This window comes from Microtus pennsylvanicus, chromosome 11 (genome assembly GCF_037038515.1).
Source record: "Microtus pennsylvanicus isolate mMicPen1 chromosome 11, mMicPen1.hap1, whole genome shotgun sequence".
NCBI classification, from domain to species: domain Eukaryota; kingdom Metazoa; phylum Chordata; class Mammalia; order Rodentia; family Cricetidae; genus Microtus; species Microtus pennsylvanicus.
In genome coordinates this window covers 90,238,346-90,259,344 of record NC_134589.1, presented here as the reverse complement: position 1 = coordinate 90,259,344, position 20,999 = coordinate 90,238,346, and the positions used below count along the sequence as shown (strand labels likewise).

The following is a 20,999-nucleotide window of genomic DNA, read 5'->3' as shown; positions in this document are numbered from 1 at the left end:
TGCCAGCTCCACAGTCCTTGAGAGCTCACTCTACCTCCATGAGCCATCCCATCCCCACCTTCCGTGCACACAGCAACACAAACAACCTTGTTAGAAGTCCTCGGGGATATACAGCAGCCCGGAGAACCAGGGTCTGCCTCACACTACTATGTAGCCAGGTCCTGGTGGATAGAATAAGTTTAAGTCCACGCCAGTCTCCCCCTAGTTTGTACAGCCTTGCAAAGAAAACTGAGGCATAAACACAGAGCTGCCCTTTATCCCCTTTCCCCAGGGTCCACAATAGCACTCTCCAATGGCCTACCACCTCCCCCAGCCACACCACCTCCCCACCTAAGTCAAGTTTAGATCCTGCCGAGGGGACAAACGGACAGCTGATACACAAGGTCACCCTTTTTCTGCAGAGAGGGCCAGTCAACCCAGAGAATGCCCACCACCGGCACCACAGTCAACTGCACTGGACAAAGGCAGCAGGCACTGGAGCCCAAGATGGCTCAGAGGAGGCCACAGCCATAGCCCCGGGACCACCATCCTCTTTTATAAGCAGAGAAAAATCTGACTCACCCAGTGTTTGGATTGGAGTTAAAAGAAACACGGGCTTTATTACTTTTTTTGGTACAGATTTCTCTTTTGTATTTAATATTTATACAGTTAAACACACAAGGTAGAGAAACATATACACACATTGCTCATTTTGCCTCTGTCTCCGACTCTGCTGAAGAGTGTTTATGGGCCTGTGTCAACTCCCCTTGGCCCTCCACCCGACCAGCCCAGGAAGGAAGCAGGAGCACCTACCGCCCAGCCAGCCTACCCTAGTGACCAGCTCCGAGGAGTTGCTGGGGGTGGGGGTGGGGGTGGGGTAGGCAATATGAGTTATGATTTCAGCTCCTCTTCAGAGACCTCCAGGGCAGTCTCCAAAGGCCACCTTCTGGGGGCCAGAAGCCTCTTTTTGCACCCCAGAAATGCCTCCAGTACCGACCCAACCCTGTTCTGGAAGCTTCTCTGAAAGTCCGTGTGTGCCCTTGGGGCCAAGAGGGGGAAAAAGGCACAATCCTGTCCTCTCTAGCCAGGCAACTGTGAAAAGGGGGGTCGGGTTCAAAGCTAGCTGCCTCCCTGTGCCCCCACCCCCAGCCGCGCAAGACTTAAATCAGCCCCTGAACGGACTTCAGCCTGGAAGAGTGAGTTCTCAACCAACATCACTGTCTCTTCGTAGAAAAGAACTAGGGACCAACCCTGCCCGGTATGCAGCGCCCACAGAGCAGGTGGAAAACTTTCTCCCCTCCCAGCCTCCAGCGAGGGTCTTCACACAGGCTCAAGTGTTCGTTTGGAAAGCTGAACAGGCGGGTATCCCCTCCTCCCCGCACCACGTAAGACGCCAGGAGTTAATAACTACCTTTCTTTCCCTCCCGAGCAGACGGCATCCCCGCTGCTTCAGCCCATACTCTCCCGTTCCAAGATGCCTCTGAACCCAGATCCCTCTGGCGAGTTCCCAGGCGTACCCCAACCACCTCTGAGAAGAACACTGCCCTCGCAACCCTACCCAGCCCGCGCCGGATACCAGAAGCCGGGATTCACAGAGCGTACGCAGGGGAAGTCCCACACCCCAGTCCCCAGCGCCCCGCCAACCCTGTAAGGATATGGGTTACAAACCAGTCGGAGGCACCAGCTGCGCGGCCGCGTGGTTTGCCCAAGGCAGAAGAAGACCGTGGCCGCCAGTGCCGGGTATGGGACGGGCTGTTCCTCGTCGGCGCCCAGGTCCGCACCACACTCGGTCGCTGGGCTCTCAGGAGCCAACACGCCGGACCCGGATCCTCGCTGCTCCTCGCGCCCCGGCGCCCCAGGGCTCGCTGGGGAAGCCCTCGCCGGCGCTGCAGGGGCCGGAGGCGAAGCGCCCAGGGGAACCCGGACCTCGTCCGCGGCCAGCGTGCCCTCGGTCATGGTGGCAGAGAGCAGCACCTGCGGAGAGAGGGCAGGCGGTGACCCTGGCCCAGGAACGACGCCCCCGCCCCGCCTCGGGCGGAGCGGAGCTGCGGGAACAGCCGCGGCCGCCGGGATGTCTTTGTCTCTCCTTATTAGAGACAAATGCGCCCCCCGCCCCCTCCCGCCCCCTCCCGCCGGCAAAGGCTGGCAGCCCCACCCCCAAGGCCCAGGCGAAGGGCTGCGGGAACCTGAGGGGCTCTGCACCTACAGAGCTCAAGTTCAAAGGGTCCCAGGCGCGCAGTAAGCGCGCGTACCCGCCGCGTCTCACCTCGCTCCGGTGGCCAGCGGCGTCCCCGCGGGCATCGCCCGGGTGGCGCTGTCACTGGGGACCCAGCCCAGAGCCCGGAGCTGGGCCAGTACCGCCGCCTTGGCCCGCGCCCCCGGCCCACCAGGCACCAGCTCTCGCGGAGACTCTGGCTCCGGCTCGCCCAGCAGCAGCAACGGTGTCCCGATGCGGAAAACCGCTAAATGCACGGCGGGGCGGGCGCGGACCACGGCACGGGCCGGGGGCGCGGCCGAGCCGGAGAGGGAGCGAGCGAGCCCTGGAGCCTGTCCGCGCACAGCGCAGGAAACTTCGGAGTAAGCACTGGCGGGGGGGCGGGGCGGCGGGGGCGGCCCATGGGGCGGGGCCAGCGCGGCCGGGGCGGGCCGGGGGCGACCCGCAGGGACCAGGATAGGGACCGAGGGTGGGCGGGGGGTCATCAGCTCGGCCCGCCCCCACCCAAGACGCATGCTATCCCACGATACCCCCTGTTCCGTTCTTCTCCGATGCCCGTATCCCGCCTGCCCCAAGTCCAGGACTGGGCGAACCTGGTCCGCGCCCCTCTTCCCGACCTCTCCTCCCGCCCCATACCGTCTCGCGGGAGAGCACGGCAGCAGGGGGCGCTCGTAGAGATGCTCGGGCGAGGGGCGGGGGAAGCGGCGCCAACGTCCTTCCCCGCCCCCACTGCGGGGGCGCGGAGCCGGCGGGGACCCCCTCCTTTCCTCGCGCGCCGCCCCTTCCCTTTGCTGCTAGGGTCGGCTAGGGGGCGGGGCTCAGCAGGCGTGGGAGGCACGCCGTGACCATGTCAGCCAGGCGCGTGCCCTTCCCCCACCGCGTGTGTCTTGGGTGTGCCGGGGCGCCAGTGTCCTGGAGCGCGTGGGCGACTTGGGGCGCGATGCACGACGTAACACCGATAGTCCTGGGGCAGTCCAGGTGCTCCGGTATGCAGCTCCCCGACACTCCATCCAGTTTCCTCAAACTTGCGGTTGCCCATCCCCCTCCCCCTCTCTCGTGGGGACTGGGGCGCACGGAAGGATCTGGTGAAGGAGTGCAAACCGAATGGCGCCTCCCAGCACCCGAGGGCGCCCAGAGGGTATACCCTGGTCATATCGCTGAATCCCTCCATACTCTGGGATTGTAAGACCCTTATCCCAAGAAGGCATGAGCAGGGGGGCCGCACCCCCTCTTCCACTGAAGGTATGCAGGGATTTTTGCTTTCTCACAATTACTACTCCAGGGTCATAAAATTCCAGCTCCTAGGTGTATAACCACTCAAATTTCAACCGACAAGGGGCTCTTTCACCTCTACTTCAGGCTGTTATTGGGTATGATCACTCCTGTCCAAGACAAAGAGCAAGCCTCCTTCTCTCTGCCCTGGGGCAGCTAGCCTCTTTGGAGGGCCAGAGCTACATAGCAACCCCAGAACTGGATGGGCCCCTGGCAGGGTGGGCTGCAGAGAAGTTGAGTTTTCCTTGTGTGGTTCTGGAACTTTGGGAGGGTCTCACACCTGGGCCTGGGAAGGGCACAAGCTGGAGGAAGGTGATGGCAGGCAAGAGCTGTGTCCTCTGTATGCAGGTCCAGGCGGGCAGTCCCCTGGGCCCAGCAGCACCTCATCTTGTATATGTGAACTTTTCAAGAAAAGGAAAACATTTATTCTATTTTAATGCCTCTACTTACCAGTGGGTGACTGTGGCTCATAATTAAGGTCCTCAAAGAGCAATTAAGGACCTAGCCACCCAGGAGAGGGACCAGGAGAGCCTAGAGCCTTGAATGCAGCCTAGAAAATTGCAGACGAGAGGGGGCAGACCGTGCCAAAGCAGGGTACTGAACAAGGTTCCCGGGAAGCCTGCCACTTTCCTTAAGCCCCTTGTTAAAGGTTAAGATGAAGTGCAAGATTCAGTGGTGGTTTGCTTGAAAAGTGGCTGGAGGCCGATTGGGTGTCAGGCCCTGACCGGAGGTGAAAGAAAGCACAATTGAGGAGATCACTATAAATCTTACCCTTGTCTCCGGGAACTTCCTTCCAGTGGGAGACCGGCTCTGAACAAGTGGATGGATGGAAGAGACAAGTATCTGCTGGCCAGAGCAAGTGCCTCGGAGGTCGAGATGGATTTCTGGAGGATAAGGAACAGAGAATCTGAGATCTCTCCAGTATCACGGCCCCTATGCAAGGGCTCTCTGGAAACAGGATGGCTGGGGAGTGGTGGCAAATGACCCAAGCGGGAAGCATGCTTGCGGAGGAAGGGCAGCTGTCAGATGGAAGGAAAGGCCCAGAGCTGATTTTCTCCATGGCCCCGTAGAGCGTGGAGGTAGCTTCGTATACCCTAGATTTGAAGGCTGTCACACCCATCTCTGTTAGACTCCGCTGTCCAAATTCCTATAGAAGGGAAAGGGCCCCAGACTTCTTATGTTCCTATATGTATGACTGAGCTATTTCCCTCACCCTGGCTGTGGACTTTTGAACCATTAAAAGTGAGCCAGGTGGTGGTGGCGCACGCCTTTAATCCCATCACTGGGGAGGCGGAGGCAGGTGGATCTCTGTGAGTTCGAGGTCAGCCTGGTCTACAAAGCGAGTTCCAGGACAGCTAGGACTGTTATACAGAGAAACCCTGAGTCGGAAAACCAAACAAACAAAAAATGCCCACAGCCAGCAGGACCCAGAGCCCATTTTCGGACCAGATGCAGGGGCACCTACAGTGTGACTTAACACCTTGGGGAACTTCTCCCCATGTCTCCTCCCCCCTCCGCTCTGTCACACCTTCTGAAGACCTACTGTTCCTGGGATGGTACTCCACCTGCTCAGTATCATTTACTGTGGCCTTCCACACCTGAGCAACCATTAGCCCAAGATAATGTCCGCTTTGCTGCAGGGGGTGAGCACGTCCACGTGACACAGACTTGCCTCCAGGAGAGGAAATGAAAAGCAGACACTGCTCAGATATGAGATGAGAAAATCGGGTTCAGAACAATGAACACATAATACTTTCACGTGGCGAGCAAGGAATGAGAGAGACAAGCATAGGACAACTTGGAAGTTGGCGTTAAAATTGTTTAATTAAACCGTTCAGAGTGTTCGAATGCATTTTAAAAATCCTCCAGGCCTCTGGAAGATTTGTTTCTGCTTTTTGCTATTTCCTGTGTGTGTGTGTGTGTGTGTGTGTGTGTGTGTGTGTGTGCGCGCGCGCGCGCGCAGAGCTGCTGCTCCACAAAGAGCTGGGTGCTGGAAGGGGAACAAATAACCAGGGAATACAGCCAGCAGTAACCTTGGGGCCATGATCCTTGGGATCGTTGGCCCTCCACCTAGCAGCTCATGGTCAGCTGAAGGTAGGCTGGCCCACAGGGCACTGGGGGTGCCTTCACCACAGCCTGTAGGCACTTGTCTAGCTCAGAAGATGTTCTTGGCACCCACCTTCACCCACCTATAGGCCCTCGAGCTTGGATTGTATCCTCCATGAATGAGTGGGTACCTGAAGGGACACTAGCCCACTCGAGCATGTGGCTCTGGCAGACTCGACCTTTTCCCCCATTTTCTCTGCCTTGCTAAAAACTATTAGATTACATCCCTAAAGCTAGCCACCAAGATCTATTCCCTTATTTGGCCACTTCCTCCTTCTGAGGCTGACTCCCAAGGGCCAGTTATCAAAGCATTGAAGTCCAGCAATCAAAAGCCCCCTTTGGCTCAGCTAATTAACATGCCTGATTATCACTTTATCCTAACACGGAATTTCCCTTTTCACCTCTATAAAACTGCCATTTCCAATGGGCCACATCTGTCTCCTCTCTCTCCCACAGGTAGTCCTTTGTCCCTCTGGGACGAATATCACTCACCCCTTTCCCTTGTTCCCTTCCACTCTCTCCTCTATCTCCTGCCTTTGTCCCTTATTCCCTGCCTCTGTCTCTCTGTGCTGAGAACTTGGTCTCCAGAGTCCTGAGCCGATGCCCTTATCTACAGTACCCTCTCTTAGGCACCAAGTATCCTGTCTTTGCTGTCTCCATCAGACCACAGGCACTGTCCCCTGACCAGTTGGCCCTTCCAGGCTCCCAGCCCTGATTTCACCTACAACTCAGAAGACCTTGGGGTCCTCTTGGATTCTACCAGCAAAGCTTCTGTCACCCAGTGTCTCAGCCCTTGTACCCTCACCTACATATCTAGTAGGCCAGGCATGTCTGCAGGTCCTATATGGTGTTCCTGTGGTTGCTCCTTTTTTATGTGTGAAGCTGTGCCTTACCCCCAGACACACTTCTATCCCCAAATGGGTGGACAGGAAGTATTTATTGTGTGAGCAGGTAATAGCACAGCAACCTTTGGGCTCAGAGGAGCTAATGGAATCACTAAGCAGGTGAGTAGCCTCGGATAGGTGTCCACTGAGCTATGAACCTGAAGGGCTCCATTCCACACCCTGCCTTTCCTAGCAACTCTGAAGCCCCATCCACCTCCGGGAGTGCGGAACTCAAAGGTGAGGGGGCACCTTAAGATTGCCATCGATTCCAGCCTTCTTACCTCTAGAAACAAGGGTGTCTGGGACAGGGGTTTCAAGCAAGGCACTGGGGCTAGTGTATTCCCTGAGTGGTCCTGAGATGGCCCTGTGTACTGGCTAGCTTTGTGTCAACTTGACATAAGCCAGAGTTATCAGACGAGGGATTTTCAGTTGAGAAAATGTCTCCATAAGTCTGGGTTATAGGCAAGCCTGCAGGTTTTTTTTTTTTAAGTAGTGATTGATTTGGGAGGGCCACATCAAATCTGTGGGGTTATGGATGGGACCACATCTGAGCTGGTGGTCCCGAGTGCTATAAGAAAGCAGGCTGAGGAAGTCATGGGGAGCAAACCAATAAGCAGCAACCCTCCGCGGCTCTTGCATCAGCTCCTGCTGCCTTCGTGATTTCCTGCTTTTGGTGCTTTTGGTGACGAACTGTTATATGGAACTGTGTTATATGGAACCCTTTCCTCCCCAAGTTGCTTTTGGTCATGGTGTTTCATCACAGCAATAGTGTAGCACGAATAAGATAAACCCAGAGATATTGGGGTTCAACCTGAAGATCAGAAAAGCAAAGCAGCCAGCCACTAGCTCATACCTCTACCTCAGACTGAAAATGTGTGGTCCTGCCTCCACAAATCCTCAGATTGAGACTGAGTGTGAGACCTGCCTCCTCCTATTTTTTATTCCCCTCTAGTGCTGGGATTAAAGGTGTGTGCCACCACTGCCTGGCCCGTATGGCTGCCTAATGTGACTTCTTTGTACTCATCTTCAGCCAAGCTTTATTTATTAAGACACAAATAATATCCCACTATGCAATAGTAACCCTAGCTAAGACAAGTTAGTACCAGCATGGTGGGGTCTTGCTGTGGCAGACCTGACCGTGTTGTTTTGGGCAGGACTGTGGAAGGACTTCGGAACTTTGGGCTAGAAGAGCCATTGAGTGTGGAGAGCTCAGTGGGCTGCTCTGTAGGAGCCTGGAAGACTGAGAATGTAGAGAAGAGTGCAGATGCCGGAGGCCTGGCTTGTGAGGCTTCAGAGGGAAACAAGGCCTTGTGTGTGAAGAATCTGCGGCATCTGGTCAGCTGGAGCCGAGGAGTCAGCTGTGACTAAGAGACCAGAACCAACAAAGTGAAACCTTGATTTACCAGGACAGTGGACGCCGCTCAGCTGGGGATGAAGAATCAGCTGGGACTGAGAAGAGACCAGAATCACTGAGGTAAAGTCCTCTGGAAAGTGTTTCCTCAGGGTCGGCACACAGAAGCTGTGTTCCAGAGGAGGCCAAGGTCGTACCTCCTACTGGCAGCTAAACTTGGTAATGTAAGTGTCACCCAGGTGGTACTGGCTTTTGAAGGGTCATGGAGAGCAGTTGTGGCTTGGCGCTATGTGGTGGGGTTTTTCAGTCCCTAAAAAAGAGCCCAGGAGAGGCTGTCGGTGAAAATGCAACACAGTTGCAGCAAGGGGCTCCAGCATTTTGGTGATGCCAGTACCGTGGGCTGACCCCCGAGAACAGCAGTGGCAGTGGAGTGGAGCCAGCAGGAGCCTAGAAGACAGGCCGTGTGTGCTGCAGAGGACAGAGCCAGAGAAGTGACCCAAGCCATTCAGAGGAGCCCAGATCATGAGTGAACCCCAGATAATGGGGCATTGAATTATTTATACTGCTGCCCTTAAACTCAGAGATCTGCCTGGTTCTACCTCCTGAGTGCTGGAATTGAAGAACCTGGCGTGGTTCTTCCCTCTTGAAGAAGGTATTTGATTTTATTTTGATATTTACAGTAGCCCACAGCCAAAAGACTTTGAACTTTTAGAAGAGATTTTGGATTTTTAAAGTGATTGAGTGTTTTAAAGAGACTTAACATTTAATGCATTTGAATTTGTAAAGGGTATGGGACTTGGTGTTTTATGTTGTGATATTAATATTAAAATGCTGTCTTGGGGATAAATGAGAAAGGAAAGGTTCTGATTGAAATGTTTTGTGTCTGTGTGTCAAGTTGTACTGGTAGTTTTATGTCAACTTGACACAAGCTAGAGTCATCAGAGGAGGGGCCTCAATTGAGAAAATGTCTCCATAAGATTGGGCTGTAGGCAAGCCTGTAGGGCATTTTCTTAATTAGTGTTTGATGTAAGAGATCCCAGCCCATTGTAGGTGGTGCTGGCCCTGGGCTGGTGGTCCTGGGTTCTATAAGAAAGTAGGCTGAACAAGCCAAAGAAGCAAGCCAGTAAGCAGCACCCCTCCATGGCCTCTGCATCAGCTCCTGCCTCCAGGTTCCTGCCCTGTGAGTCCCTGTCCTCACTGCTTTTGATGATGAGCTGTGATATGGAGCTGTGAGCGAAATAAACCCTTTCCTCCCCAAGTTGCTTTTGGTCATGGTGTTTCATCATAGCAATAGTAACCCTAACTCAGACATGCTCTTTCCCCACCAGCTGGTCTGTGTGAGCTGGACACTGAGCAAATGAACCAAGAGCTTTGTTCCTATAGTCTAAGGACTTAGCCATGATGTCCATCCCAGAGACCAGTAAGGCCCTTTCTTCTTTCTGACCCCCATGACATCCTTTTTGCCCCCTGTAAGCAGGTAAATGCTTCATTCAGATCACTGTCACCAAAGGTCTGTCCTAGCCTAGAGCTGGAAACCAGGCCCAACATTGCTCTGCTTGGTGTCCAGGTGTGGGGGGCCAGCCTGGGCCCCTGTGCAGGAATGGGCCTTCGGAGCAAGCCATGCTCATCTCTGGCTTGTTCTGAATCTCACCTCTATCATTTCTTGGCTGTGTGGCAAATGTTTTGACCTAAGAATTAAATTTCCTGCACTGGGAAACATTTCTCATCAAATGACAAGTGAAGGCAAAACGGCAGGACTGAGGACAGCTAAGCATGGGGCTGTGACAGAGAGTCCACACAGAAATGTGTTCATGAACAGCTACGGCGGTGCAATTCACAGCAGCCTCGAGGTGAAAACTGCCAAGTGTTCAGTAGACACAGAGATAAGTGGAATGTGGCCTCTCCATCCCATCGCAGTTGTTCAGAAGGTGGGCTGCAACCTGTGCGCAACAGTCCTTGAAGATGCCCCTGCTTCAAGAAAATAGCCAATCACAGAAGACAACATCCATGGCTTTGTTTGTACGACATTATCAGAACCTGTAAAGACACAGGACACAGAGGAGAAGGGGTGACCGCAGTGTGTGGGGCTCTTTGCGGGTGGTGAAGGGTCTGAGGGGATAGCGGTGGCCCATGTGCCAAAGCCCACAGCTTGTCTTTCTGAATGAACCTTGGTTCTGTGAGGCTTTGGAGGCAGCAGGAAAGGGGCAGGCTGTACTTGCCTACTCGTGGGGGTGGGGGGCGGGGAGTTGGAGCCTCTGACGTGCAGCCTCTATGGGAGCTGGTTGGAGTAGCTGCTGTTGTGGGCAAGGGATCCAGGCTTACAGCCTATCCTGTGGGTCCTTGGGGGGTCTCAGGAGTTCTGGAAGTTGGGAGCTGGGCTGCAGAAACATCTGGCCAGCCAAATGGAGTAGACCCTTGAGAATTCGGCTCAGGCTGTGAGCTTGCAGACATTGGACGATCTGTGGGAAGCACAGGCAGATGCCAGGCCCTGCTGATGACTGGCCTTGCCCAGGCTGGGGCCTTCCCAGCCCCTCTTTAGCAGAAAGGGAAGACTGAGCCCTTACAGATCCACTCACAGAGCCTTCATCCTGGGCGTGACCTTTTTCACAGAAGGATGCCCGGAGGTACACATGGCAGATCACTTAGTCACCAGTTAGACATCAGTGCTTTGGGAAGCGGTCCATATCCTCCAAACACTGGTCTAGGACCAGAGAAGGCACTACACACACTGGTGACCTCCCTGAAATGTATGTCTACATTAGTCCTAGATCCTTAGTTTGTCCAACCCCAGACATTCAGTCTGATTGAAACCCTGAGGGTAATGATGGTCACTTGAGCCCAGAGTTGGGGAGAGAGCTTGCTAGAGAGGGGCCGCCCCTGCCTGTGACACTGGAAGGATGGCTGGGGCAGTCAAATGGTGACAGCATCTCAGGGACTCCTGGAAGGGCAACAGGGAGTAAGGAAGCAGCCAAGTGCATGTGGTACGGGTAACACTTTATAGCCTGGCTTTTGTTGTAGAGACTAAACAGGAGGCACAGCCAATTTAAAGTCCACATAGGCAGGCAAAGAGGGTAGGTGTGCAGTCGGAGGTCAGCAGGAGCCTGGGCTGCAAAGACGATCTGTGCCCAGCCGGGAGTCTAGGCAAACTCTCTCTGACTCATGTCTCTTTCATACAGTCACCCCCAGGGATGTTTTCTATCTTTACAGTTAACTGAGTTAAGTCATCAACTGCCAAATATTTGAACAGTCTCTCTAGGGGGTGCCCTCATCCAGTGTGACAAAGGTCAGCACCTGGGGCACCCACCCAGCTGCAGCATCTGTGGATGGCGGGAGCAGATGCATGTGTCTGCACAGCTACTGCTGAGGCGTGCTCCTTGGCCTTGTTTGATGGCTCCGACACCATTTACATAATTTATTGTAAATCATTTGGTCTTTGTTTAATGTTCTGTTGATTCTACTTAATACTGGTTTCCTCAGCTGGCCTGCTTGGGTAAGACGCAGACAGTAGGTTCAGGGGAAGAAAGCTGCACCCAGCTCAGCGGCTGTGGGCAATCAAGGCAGACACAATGGGCATCCCGGGAACAATGGTGTACTGGGCTTGTGGAACAAGCATCGTGTGTTGACTACCCATCTCCAGCTGTGTCAGGAGTCTGTGGTGACCCTGCTGTGGCCAACGCCCCTATTAGATCCTTCCTCCTTAGTAGATTGAGTGGGATTGATGGGAAATCCAGGGTCTAGAAGCCCTGACAGAGGCAGCGGCAGTCTGCCAAGATGCTCAGTTTGGGCAAAAAATACCTCATTCATGTTAAAACTTGAAAATGGCCAAAGAGTTGGAAGGCTAGTTACCAGGGACGATAGTGGCAAATAAGCAGATGGGGATGGAGGTTGAGGCTGGGGTCTTAGGGGAAGCTGAAACACAAAAGGCAATGTCTAAAGGTGGGAGACGCTGGGTTGGGGAGGCTAGGGAGAAAGTCCTTACTCTGAGAGGGGTTGTGAGTTGGATCTGAGTGTCCCTCCAAAGACCAGATAATGAAGGCTTGGTCTCTAGAGTAGGAGAGTAAATCCCGAGGGCTCAGATATCATCTATAGATTGATCTCTTGATTGATTCTTAGTCTGCTGGCATTATTGGGAGGTGGCCAAAAGTAGAAGAGGCTTGGTTGGAGGAAGTGTGTGTTTGTGGGTGTGCCTCCTTGCTGTGTGCCCCTTCCATCCCTCCTTTTCTCTTTCCCTCTCATTCCCACACCTTTTCCTGGCCATCATAGGAATAAGGGCGCTGCTCTGCCACACCCTCCTCCACATGCAGGGCTTTCCCTCCATCCTAGAGACAGAGCCAGCCAGTGGTGAGACTGAAACCTCTGAAACCATGAGCCATATAAATAATCTTTCCTCCTTAAATCTGTCTCTCTTAGGCATTCATTACAAGGACAAACAAAAACAACAACAAAACCTGGTTAATCCAGTAGGGTTTGCAACACATTGCAGCCTCTTTGGAAACCATGTGGCAGTTTCTTAGGGTGGGAAACACATCCTCACCCCTTGAGCCTAGACAGGCGCTATCCCATGAAGACGTGTCTAAGTGTCCAAAGCATCCTCTTAGACAGACGATGCTCGATGCCTGGTCCATTCCCAATGAGTCACAGCTCCGTGGCATAGGACCGGATGCAGCCCACCGGGAATGAGGGAACTGTTGGCATAAAACACAGGTGACCGCCAAAGCAACCGTGCTGAATGAAAACGGCCAAAGAGAAAGAGCACAGTGTGCTGGTTTCTGTGTATTCACAGAACATGCGAACCGGCCTGCTGTGACAGGAAACAGGTGGGCAGCCACCTCGGGGTCAGAGGAGTGAGGCGGCAGAGCTTGAGAGTGACAGATGTTTCAGCCATCTCAATAGAAGTGGTGGTTTATAGATGAACACGTGTCGAACTTCAGATGCATACAGTACACTTGATTACACCCTAGCAGAACTCTTTACAATACATGTGCTTAAAAAAAAAATCTCCCTCGCCAGGCCTGGTGGTGTAGGCCTGTCTATCTACTCGGGAGGGAGGCCGAGGCAGGATGATCTACAGTTCCAGGTCAGCCTGGACTACAGAGGGGGTTCTAGGCCAGCCTGGGCAATTTAGTGAGATCCTGTCTCAAAATTAAAAATAGGGCTGGGATGCAACTCAGTGGTAGAAAGCTTGCCCAGCATGGGCAGGACCCTGGGTGTAGGGTGCTGGGTACACACACCCAAAATAAAATAGCTTCTGAAATTCAGAGAATTTGAATGCCTTATAGCTGTGCGTTTCTGGGTGTGGAACGTTTTCTTCAAGGCTAAGGAGAGTCCATAAAAAGAGATTTGTTCAGGCTTATAACACGGGAGAAAAGACTTTCACACAGGTGCAGGGGGCAAGCTGACCTGCTTGGCTGTCAGCCCTGTGTCCAGTAAGCCCCATCCTGCCTGCCTTGCTGGGGCCCCTGGTGGCCTGAGCCCTGGCTGTGGATTCCTGATCAGCACAGTGAGTTCTGGGCGATGTTTCGGTCATAGACCACACGTATCCTTTCATTGCACGGTGTCATCTGTCTTCCTTCTGCGGATGGCAGGTTCAGAGATGCAGCCTGTGCTGGGCCACAACAGGCCTGAGCTGTGCCGTACAGAATTCCAGAACTCTGGATCATCACCGTTAGGGTAGAGGCTCCGAGCCCTCTGGCCCAAGTGGGCCTTTCAGTCCCTAGTGTATGGTCCTGGGCATATGTAGATCTTAGAGAGTCCCAGTATGAGCCTCCAGAGTATGTCCCCATAGACTGCACCCCTGTGAGGCCGCTGCAGACAGAGCCAGCAGCTCCACTGAAGTCCCCAAAGCCCCATCTCTTCCTGCCACCCACTGGCCCACTCCACCCTCCTGTGACAAGCCAACCCCTCATTCCTCTAAAGGGACACTAAGGTCCAGTGAGAAGGCCATACAGCTAGCTGATGATGGGAGGACCACTGTTCTGGACAGGAAGGACTGCAGTCTGCCCAAGGCCTCTAACCCTAGTGAGAATGTGTGCAGTAGGAAAGTGAGTGTACCTGAGACACCCAGGGAATGCTTGTTCTGTATTGGAACTCTTCCTTCACAGTCAAGGAAGAACCCAGAGCAGTATCATCTAAGGGCAGATGTGGTGATCCCTAACCCTTCCCTGAGTAGCGGGGCTGCGGGGAGTCCTCTGGGGCTCTCTCCTGCCACGGGCCATCAGCACTCCTATGCTCACCTCAGCAGGCTGACTCTGCCTTTTGAATCGAGACATGTCTCCAGCCTGAAATTAGGTGACCCCCGCCACACCTGACTGGCATCTCACTTCCCTGTGGGGTAAAGGATGCAGGAGGCCCAAATTCAAGCCCCACTTGGCCCCAGTGGCCAGGAGCACTGAGCTTTGATTTTTCCCTTCCATGAAATACAAACAATACTCAGCCCTCTGACCCCATCTGAAGGCACTGAAACCAGGCTTCCCGTTACCTGCAATCACAGTGCCTTTTAGGAACCCTGGGTTTGTGTCCTGTGTCTGCCCTATCCTCACTCTGGAGGAGGGATCTTCTCGGTCCCCTGTGGCAACCAGCCTCAGTATTCCTCACCCTGAAGCTTCGTGGCTCAGCCTCTACCTTCCCTTCTTGGCTTTTGGCCTTCTCTCTGAAAGGTCTCGCTGAAGACCTGCCCAGATGTTCCCAAGTGACCCTACTTCAAGATGTTTAGCTTAATCATACCTGCCAAGATCCTCTTGTCCAACACCGCGATCTCCACAGGCTAACAGGGCTAGGATGCGGGTGTATCTCTCAGGCACCACCCTTCATGCTAAGGCAGCCTTAGACTGAGAGTTCTTGGGACTCTTGCCAGGCCAGTGTGGCGGCTCAGCTCCCCAGCTGTCAGGAAGTTGCTCTGAGTTGCCTAAGGCCTCCTAGTTACCCAATTCCTGATTTGCTCACGCCTGCGGAGACCTGGCCCCATTCAGACTTGTTCACCAACCTGGTGCACAAAGCCTGGCTTGTGGCCTTGGATGGGGCCTCAAGCTGCAGAGGCTTCCCTGGGGAAAGGCTCTTGCTTGATGTCTATAGATCGCCTCTGTTGCCACTTCCTTATAGCTGTATTGAGCGGCTGCAGCAGCCACCTGGCAGATGACCTCCTTGTGTTGCCAGGACTGGCGTCGTCTCCCTCTTTTTATTTTGCCTTAGCTGGAACGCGGACAGCAGCCTCATCAATGTTTAATGTCGGTGCCAAGACAAGCCTCGAGCTTGCTCTATGTCCCCAGGGCATGTGCTTGGCCCCGGGGTTGGGGGACTGGCCATGTGGGTAGCTGTGAGTTCGTGGAACTTTTAAGTCTATGGTGGAGACTCCAGTCAAGTCTGGGGCCTTTGGGGATGCCCGAAGGCTAGGAGTCCCAAGGACCATGGAACCACCATGGAACCGAGGTTGATATGAAACCTACTCCAGTAACACCCAAAATGTCAGGCATGTTGGATAAACAGATAAACATTACCTCAGGAGCAGGATTTGTTAGAAAGGGAAGAAAATCTCCACAGAACCAGGCAGATAGCCTGGATGAAGACGACATGTGTCAAGGGCTGAGATCGGGATCCTCAGTGAGTGGTGGCCTGGAGAGGCTCACACTCAGACATGGTTTGTTTCCCTCAGACTCAGTGGGGGAGAATGCAGTCTCTGGGAAATTGTCAGCCCGTGCCGGACCAAGGTTTATGAACTCACACCTCTAGGGTTGGGACCCCTCCAGCTCTATATTGAGAAATCCACAGAGAATTTGATTCCAGGCCAGTGATTCCCCAAAGCCATGGCACGTGTGATGTCATAGCTTCTCAGGGGGACAGCCCTCGAGCCAGGCTTGACCTCATAGCACCTGGCAGATGACTTCCTTGTGTTGCCAGGGCTGGTGTCTTCTCCTTCATAGCCACCAGAAATAAGAGCCAGCTGGGCTGAAAACCCTGGCAACAAGCTGAAAATTAGGGGAAAAAAAACCCCAAATCCTAAGTACGGAAGTGAAATACCAAAGGAGAAGAGGGCTGAACCTTACAGATGATTGAACTACAATCTTTGAAGTAAAAAAGTGAACAGATGGGTTAGTCAGCTAATTGAGTGCGGCTGGCAAGAGGGTTAGTGAATTGGAAGATAAAAGTGGGAAATCACTGGATGCCCTACAGGGCAGGGGAGAGCTAGCACACATGGAAAAGAGCAGAGAGACCTGGGCATGAGGACCAGGTCCTGCGTGCTTCCAGAACGGGCCGTAAGGGACAACTGGGGGTCATCATGTGCTTTCGTAATAGTGGTTTGCTGGGACAGCTTCGTCCAGCTGCTCGCACACTGTCCCGATTGTATGATAAACAGTTTTCGTACTGAACCAAAGGGGCTGAAAAGTTGCAACAGGCCATCTAGACCATGAAGTCTGCAATGTTTTCTATCTGGGTCCTTCCAGAAAAAGTAAGTAAGCCGCTGTAGAAGAAGCTCTTCTAGGAAGAAGATAAAACGTGAGTGGAGACGGCCGCTGAAGTGAAGGCTGAGAATTTTCCAAAGTCAGTGACTTCAGAGTCCTCAGATTGGAGAAACATAATGAGCCCCAAACATCATAAACGTGCAGGCTCCCCAAAGGGAAGCCAAGTACTGAGGCAAGCCTGTGGCTTTGAACAGCAGGTGGACCTGACTTGGTGTCGCAATTCTGTAATTCCAGCTACTCAGGAGGCTGAAGATGGAGGATGATGAGTTTAAGGCCTGCCTGAGAACCTTAGTGAGTCCCCATTTAAAAATAAAAGTCAAACAGTAGAGGGAAAGGGATATAGCTCATTGGCAGAGCACTTGCCGGGCATGTGTGAAGCCCGCTTCAGTCTCCAGCACTGGATAAAATGGCAAATGAACACACGGCATACAGAGAGAACCTATGGTTGGCACCAATCTCACACAACTGCAAGGAGGGACCCAGAGCCTTTACACAAACCAGGAACTCCTTTTTCAAGAATGAGGCTGCACTGGACACTGGCAGAGGAAACAGCAAAACACGTTCTTCAAAGTCGTAAAGGAAGACCAAGAGCCCGAGGAGCTGAGACACTTGGAAGCAGAGATTCAATCACAGTTGTGCCCAAGTTAACTTACACATTCAATGCCCTTTCCATCAACTCCCCAGCAGGTGTTTCTTTGGCGCTGAGAAGATGGCCCTACATTTCAGCTGCGTGAATAAAAAGCGGCTAAGCCTTCGAGAAAGAATAGTAAAGGAAGAGACCATCCGTCAGATTTCAGAGCTCATGGTCTAGGCTAGATAGCTGATTCCAGGGCGCAGAGAGCAGGAGCATGGCAGAGCAGTCTACACCAGCCAGGCACATGGCCCGAGTATAGAGAAGTCACACCGTGATCAGGGGAGTAGAGGTGCCACCAACTCAGCAGGTGCTTAAGCAGGTGACACAGCCCTGTGTGGGAGCAGGTTCCTCTGAGCCAGTGGGTAAACCTTCAGGAAATTAGGAAGCTGCTTGTTAAACACAGCCACCAGTAAGAACTGCGTTACGCAAACTTGCAATTAGTGCTGAGGTTGGAAGAAGCTTCTGTTTGATGAGCATCACCTGGCAGGGCGAGAAGCCGCCAAACCGTGGATCACGTCTCGAGTTAGCGAGCACACACCTGGAAGGGAAAGAGCTCACCTGTTCTTGGATGGTCACACTGTGGTCCTCTGGTGCAGGAGGTGGGCGGGAGTCAAGGGAGGTGCTCTGAGAGAGTCGACAGCTATGTGGGACTTACAGCCAAGAGCATCCCGAACTGTCTATCCGTCAAATGTTGGCTACATTTGATGTGGTTCATCCCAGTACCCATTTTAAGCTACAGAACTCGTGCAGATGCTTGCCTGCATTGCGGGATGGTGTTCACACCTAGACTGAAGTGGCAACTCACAAAGACTATGCCAAGTGTGCCTCATTTCCAGAAGTTTGCAAACACCCCAAGCCTTGGGATGCTGTGTTACCGCAAAGGGTGGTGAAGGCAAGGTTCTCTTTCCCTGCCTTTTAGGATATATAAAATATATCATAGTTTGGAAACTACTCTTAAACAGAAATAGGCCCAGCTCTCAAGGTCTCCTCTACAGGCACCCCCTCTGGCCCTCTGCTCATAGGATGGAAACTCCCAGGCTCAGCCCATCCTGTGGGGCAGGCTAGGTCCCCGGAGCAGCGACAGATCTTCCACCTCTCTCTTTCTCATAGGCTCCCACCAGACAGGTCCTTGGGGACTAGAGCGAACATTCCCTGCCTGCCCACTCTGAGCAGGGAAGCAGTGCTGGGAGGGGACTCACAGGTAGAGGAGTCCCTAAGAGCCAGGTCAGCATCAAGAATCAAGAACAACCCTGCCTCCAGAGCTCTCCCTCTCCCAGGCTCCTCCCCAACCCCAACTCTATGCCAGCCCCCTCCTCCGCATACAGGTCCCTTACTCACTTCGCCCCTCTCTGACTCTTCCCCTTCTCCATCCCATCTCCCAATCCCCACTCAAGATGATGGACTTGGGGGGGGGGGGACACAGCACCAGCCCTGGTCCCCACAGCCGCAGAAAATCGATCCAATTGTAATTGGGACTCGGAAGAGGTTTAATATTTAACCGGATTAAATATTTAAACAGGAGGAAGCTGGCAGCCAATGTGACAGCCCGGAAGATGTGGGGGTCAGGTCCTGAGATTGGAGCACCCCTCTGGAAAGGATACTTGGGTCCTGCCTCATAAATTGCAGGCTCTCGAACGCTCCTTTGTGGGGTGATTTGGCCTCAGCTCAGGCAATCACTGGAGCTTAATCTGGGCTGCTGACTGAGCGTAGCTGAACGGGACCCTCTTCACCTCAGTCTACCCCACCTACCAATTCTCAACTCAGGGCTGGCAGATGGCATAGGATGGGGAAGCACCCAAGTCTGGAGCCAAGAACACTGGGAGGTTTGAGTGTTATTCTGGGTGAAGTCAAGACCTTCATCATATCAATGAAGCTGTGGTCTGTGTCCCTCTTAGGACAAAGGTGACTACTAGGCCTCATTGCTATTCCCTCCACCCCTTTTTACAGACTGGGAAATGCTTTGTCTTTAGCCTCTGGTGTGGGAAGGACAGCCTGTCCCTAACGGTGTTCACCAAGGGATGGCATAGCCAGACAGAGCCCTACAGCATCCTGGCCATGTGTCCCACTCTGCAACGTCCAATCCCTGCTCATAGAGAAAGCTGTCCATCACATGTCCAGGGTTCCCCTGGGCCTCACCACCTCGGCTGGGTCAGCTCCCTTTGAACTAGAGAGCCTCTGTAGCCTCTGGAGCACCTACTGCTGGACACTTCCCCTTGCTTGCCTAGGAGACTGGCATCACGACTACGGGACCCCACGGTGTTCGTTCAGGTCACCCTGGCAGCTGCTTCTGCACCTCACACCCCATGTGACCTGTCAACTCTGTGAGGAGGAAGTGAGCAGGTGGTTAACCATCTTGATGCATTGGGAAGACAAAGCCTGTACACTAGGCCTGTGCTTGAGGGTCCTGGGTTAGACCCAGAGTGTGACCAGGGCTGAAGAAGAGCAAGGGAGGGGAGTGAGAAGTAGAGAGAGCCCCGTGGCTGTCAGGTCCCTGGAAGGCAGACCTAGGCCAGCTGGACCTCCTGGCTGTGTGACCTCAGCGGGTACCTTTCATACACAGCCTCGACCGAGACTCTCACTTCCCTCCCTTGCTCTTCTTCAGCCCTCATCCCTGCACAGAGGGTGGCTTCTGGCCAAGAGCTCTGATGGGGCCTCCATGCGTAGTCATCTTTACAGGGCTTTCTGATAAGGGAAAATCAGACAAAGGAAAGCTAGGCAAAGTCAGGGGTGGCAGGAGGAGGCCAGGCAGTTGGGAGAGGTGTCTGTGACCTGTGCCCCCTCCCCAACCCCGGCTTCCCTTAAGGCACTGGACATGTGGGAGGGCCTGACCCACATTCCTCGATGCTGCAGGCCCCAGCAGCTCACTCCCGGCAGCTGGCTCCCTTGTACTTGGAGGTCTGTGCCTTTTATGGAATATCTGTCCTCGTTCTGGGCTCTGACCTTTTAGTAAAAGCCCAGCCCCAAGGTCTTGCCTTGGGGCTTTTCAGAGGCTACAGGCGAGGAAAGGAGAAGACCGGAGTCACACACAGGCAGATGGGAGGAAGGCCGAGGACAGGCTCCAGGCCTAATGGGGGTTGCTCTATAGATCCTGACCTGCTCTTTCCTATCAGCTGCTGGGCAGCCATCTGGCCGGGCTTAAGATTGGGCTCTGTCCCCAAGGCACCTTGTCCAGTCAGTGACCACAATGGGGCAAATGCACGGGGCAGCTGAAGGCTCACATAAAGTCATGCAGCTGGGGGTGTGGTGGGGGAGACTGAAGCAAAGCCCCTCAGGGAGGGCCAACGTGATGGGCAGGACTGTGACTCATATGGCAAGTAGGTGCCCTGGAATTTGACTTCAGCTTGCTTAGGGACAAGGCTAGGATGCCTTTACTCTGTCTTGCCTGGTCTGCAGGTACAAGATACCAACTAAGATAAGTGGATGAAAATACAGTGTGTGAACGGGTAGGAGGATAGGAGGGTGGATGGGCAGGTGTATGGATGGTGGTGGGTGGGTGTGCAGTGGGTAGGTTTTACCGCCCTGGTACGGCTAATCCAGGCCATACCCAGCTGTCACTCCATTTAGATAACAGAGTATAACCATCGAGCCTGTTTACTGGGAAAGTGGGGCCAAATGGCAGCCTGGTCTGCGAGCTGGGATGCGCGGTCCTGCGGAGCTGACGCAACCTCATTCCACCTAGTGATAGGTAAACACACAGAGCCTCTTCAGACTTTCTGGGGTTCTCAAAGCAGGACTAAAATGCCAGACAAGATAGACATGAAAGGTTAGCCCAAGCCACTGGCTGGGCCACTGAACCCTATAGCAAGCCCTGGCTTGGCCATGAGCGGCACATCTTGAATAGCTTAGCTGACTCCAGCAGCCTGCTCTGCACCACGATACTAAAGAGTATCATGGGTCTTCTGGGCATGATAGACGCCTGTCAGCTGCAGTCTGAACATTTCTGGGTAGACCCTTGTCACAACCAAAGCTGATAAGCAGAGACTGTGGTATGTAACTGGCCCCCAGAGGGCCAAGGAGGAAACCGTGAGGTCTTCGCAGCATGTCCGCATTGGCAAACCGCTGGAGTGTGCTTAGAATATGCTCGTCTTGTATGGCCCATGCT

At 53.7% G+C, this 20,999-nt stretch overlaps 1 protein-coding gene and 1 pseudogene across 2 annotated transcripts in view; one reads left to right on the top strand and one right to left on the bottom strand.

Annotated features, from left to right (window-relative positions):
• Positions 1–587: 587 nt before the first annotated feature.
• On the bottom strand, positions 588–2,377 carry LOC142831427 (voltage-dependent T-type calcium channel subunit alpha-1H pseudogene; annotated as a pseudogene).
• The window catches only part of Tekt4 (tektin 4), a 46,065-nt gene continuing 27,349 nt past the window's right edge, over positions 2,284–20,999 (top strand). Inside the window, exon 1 of one of the 2 annotated variants that reach the window (XM_075941490.1) lies at positions 2,284–2,556. In XM_075941490.1, coding sequence (XP_075797605.1) covers positions 2,429–2,556 — 128 coding nt within the window. In that variant the 5' untranslated portion in view covers positions 2,284–2,428. The remainder of the gene's footprint in view (positions 2,557–20,999) is intronic. The other variant, XM_075941489.1, reaches the window with a different exon arrangement.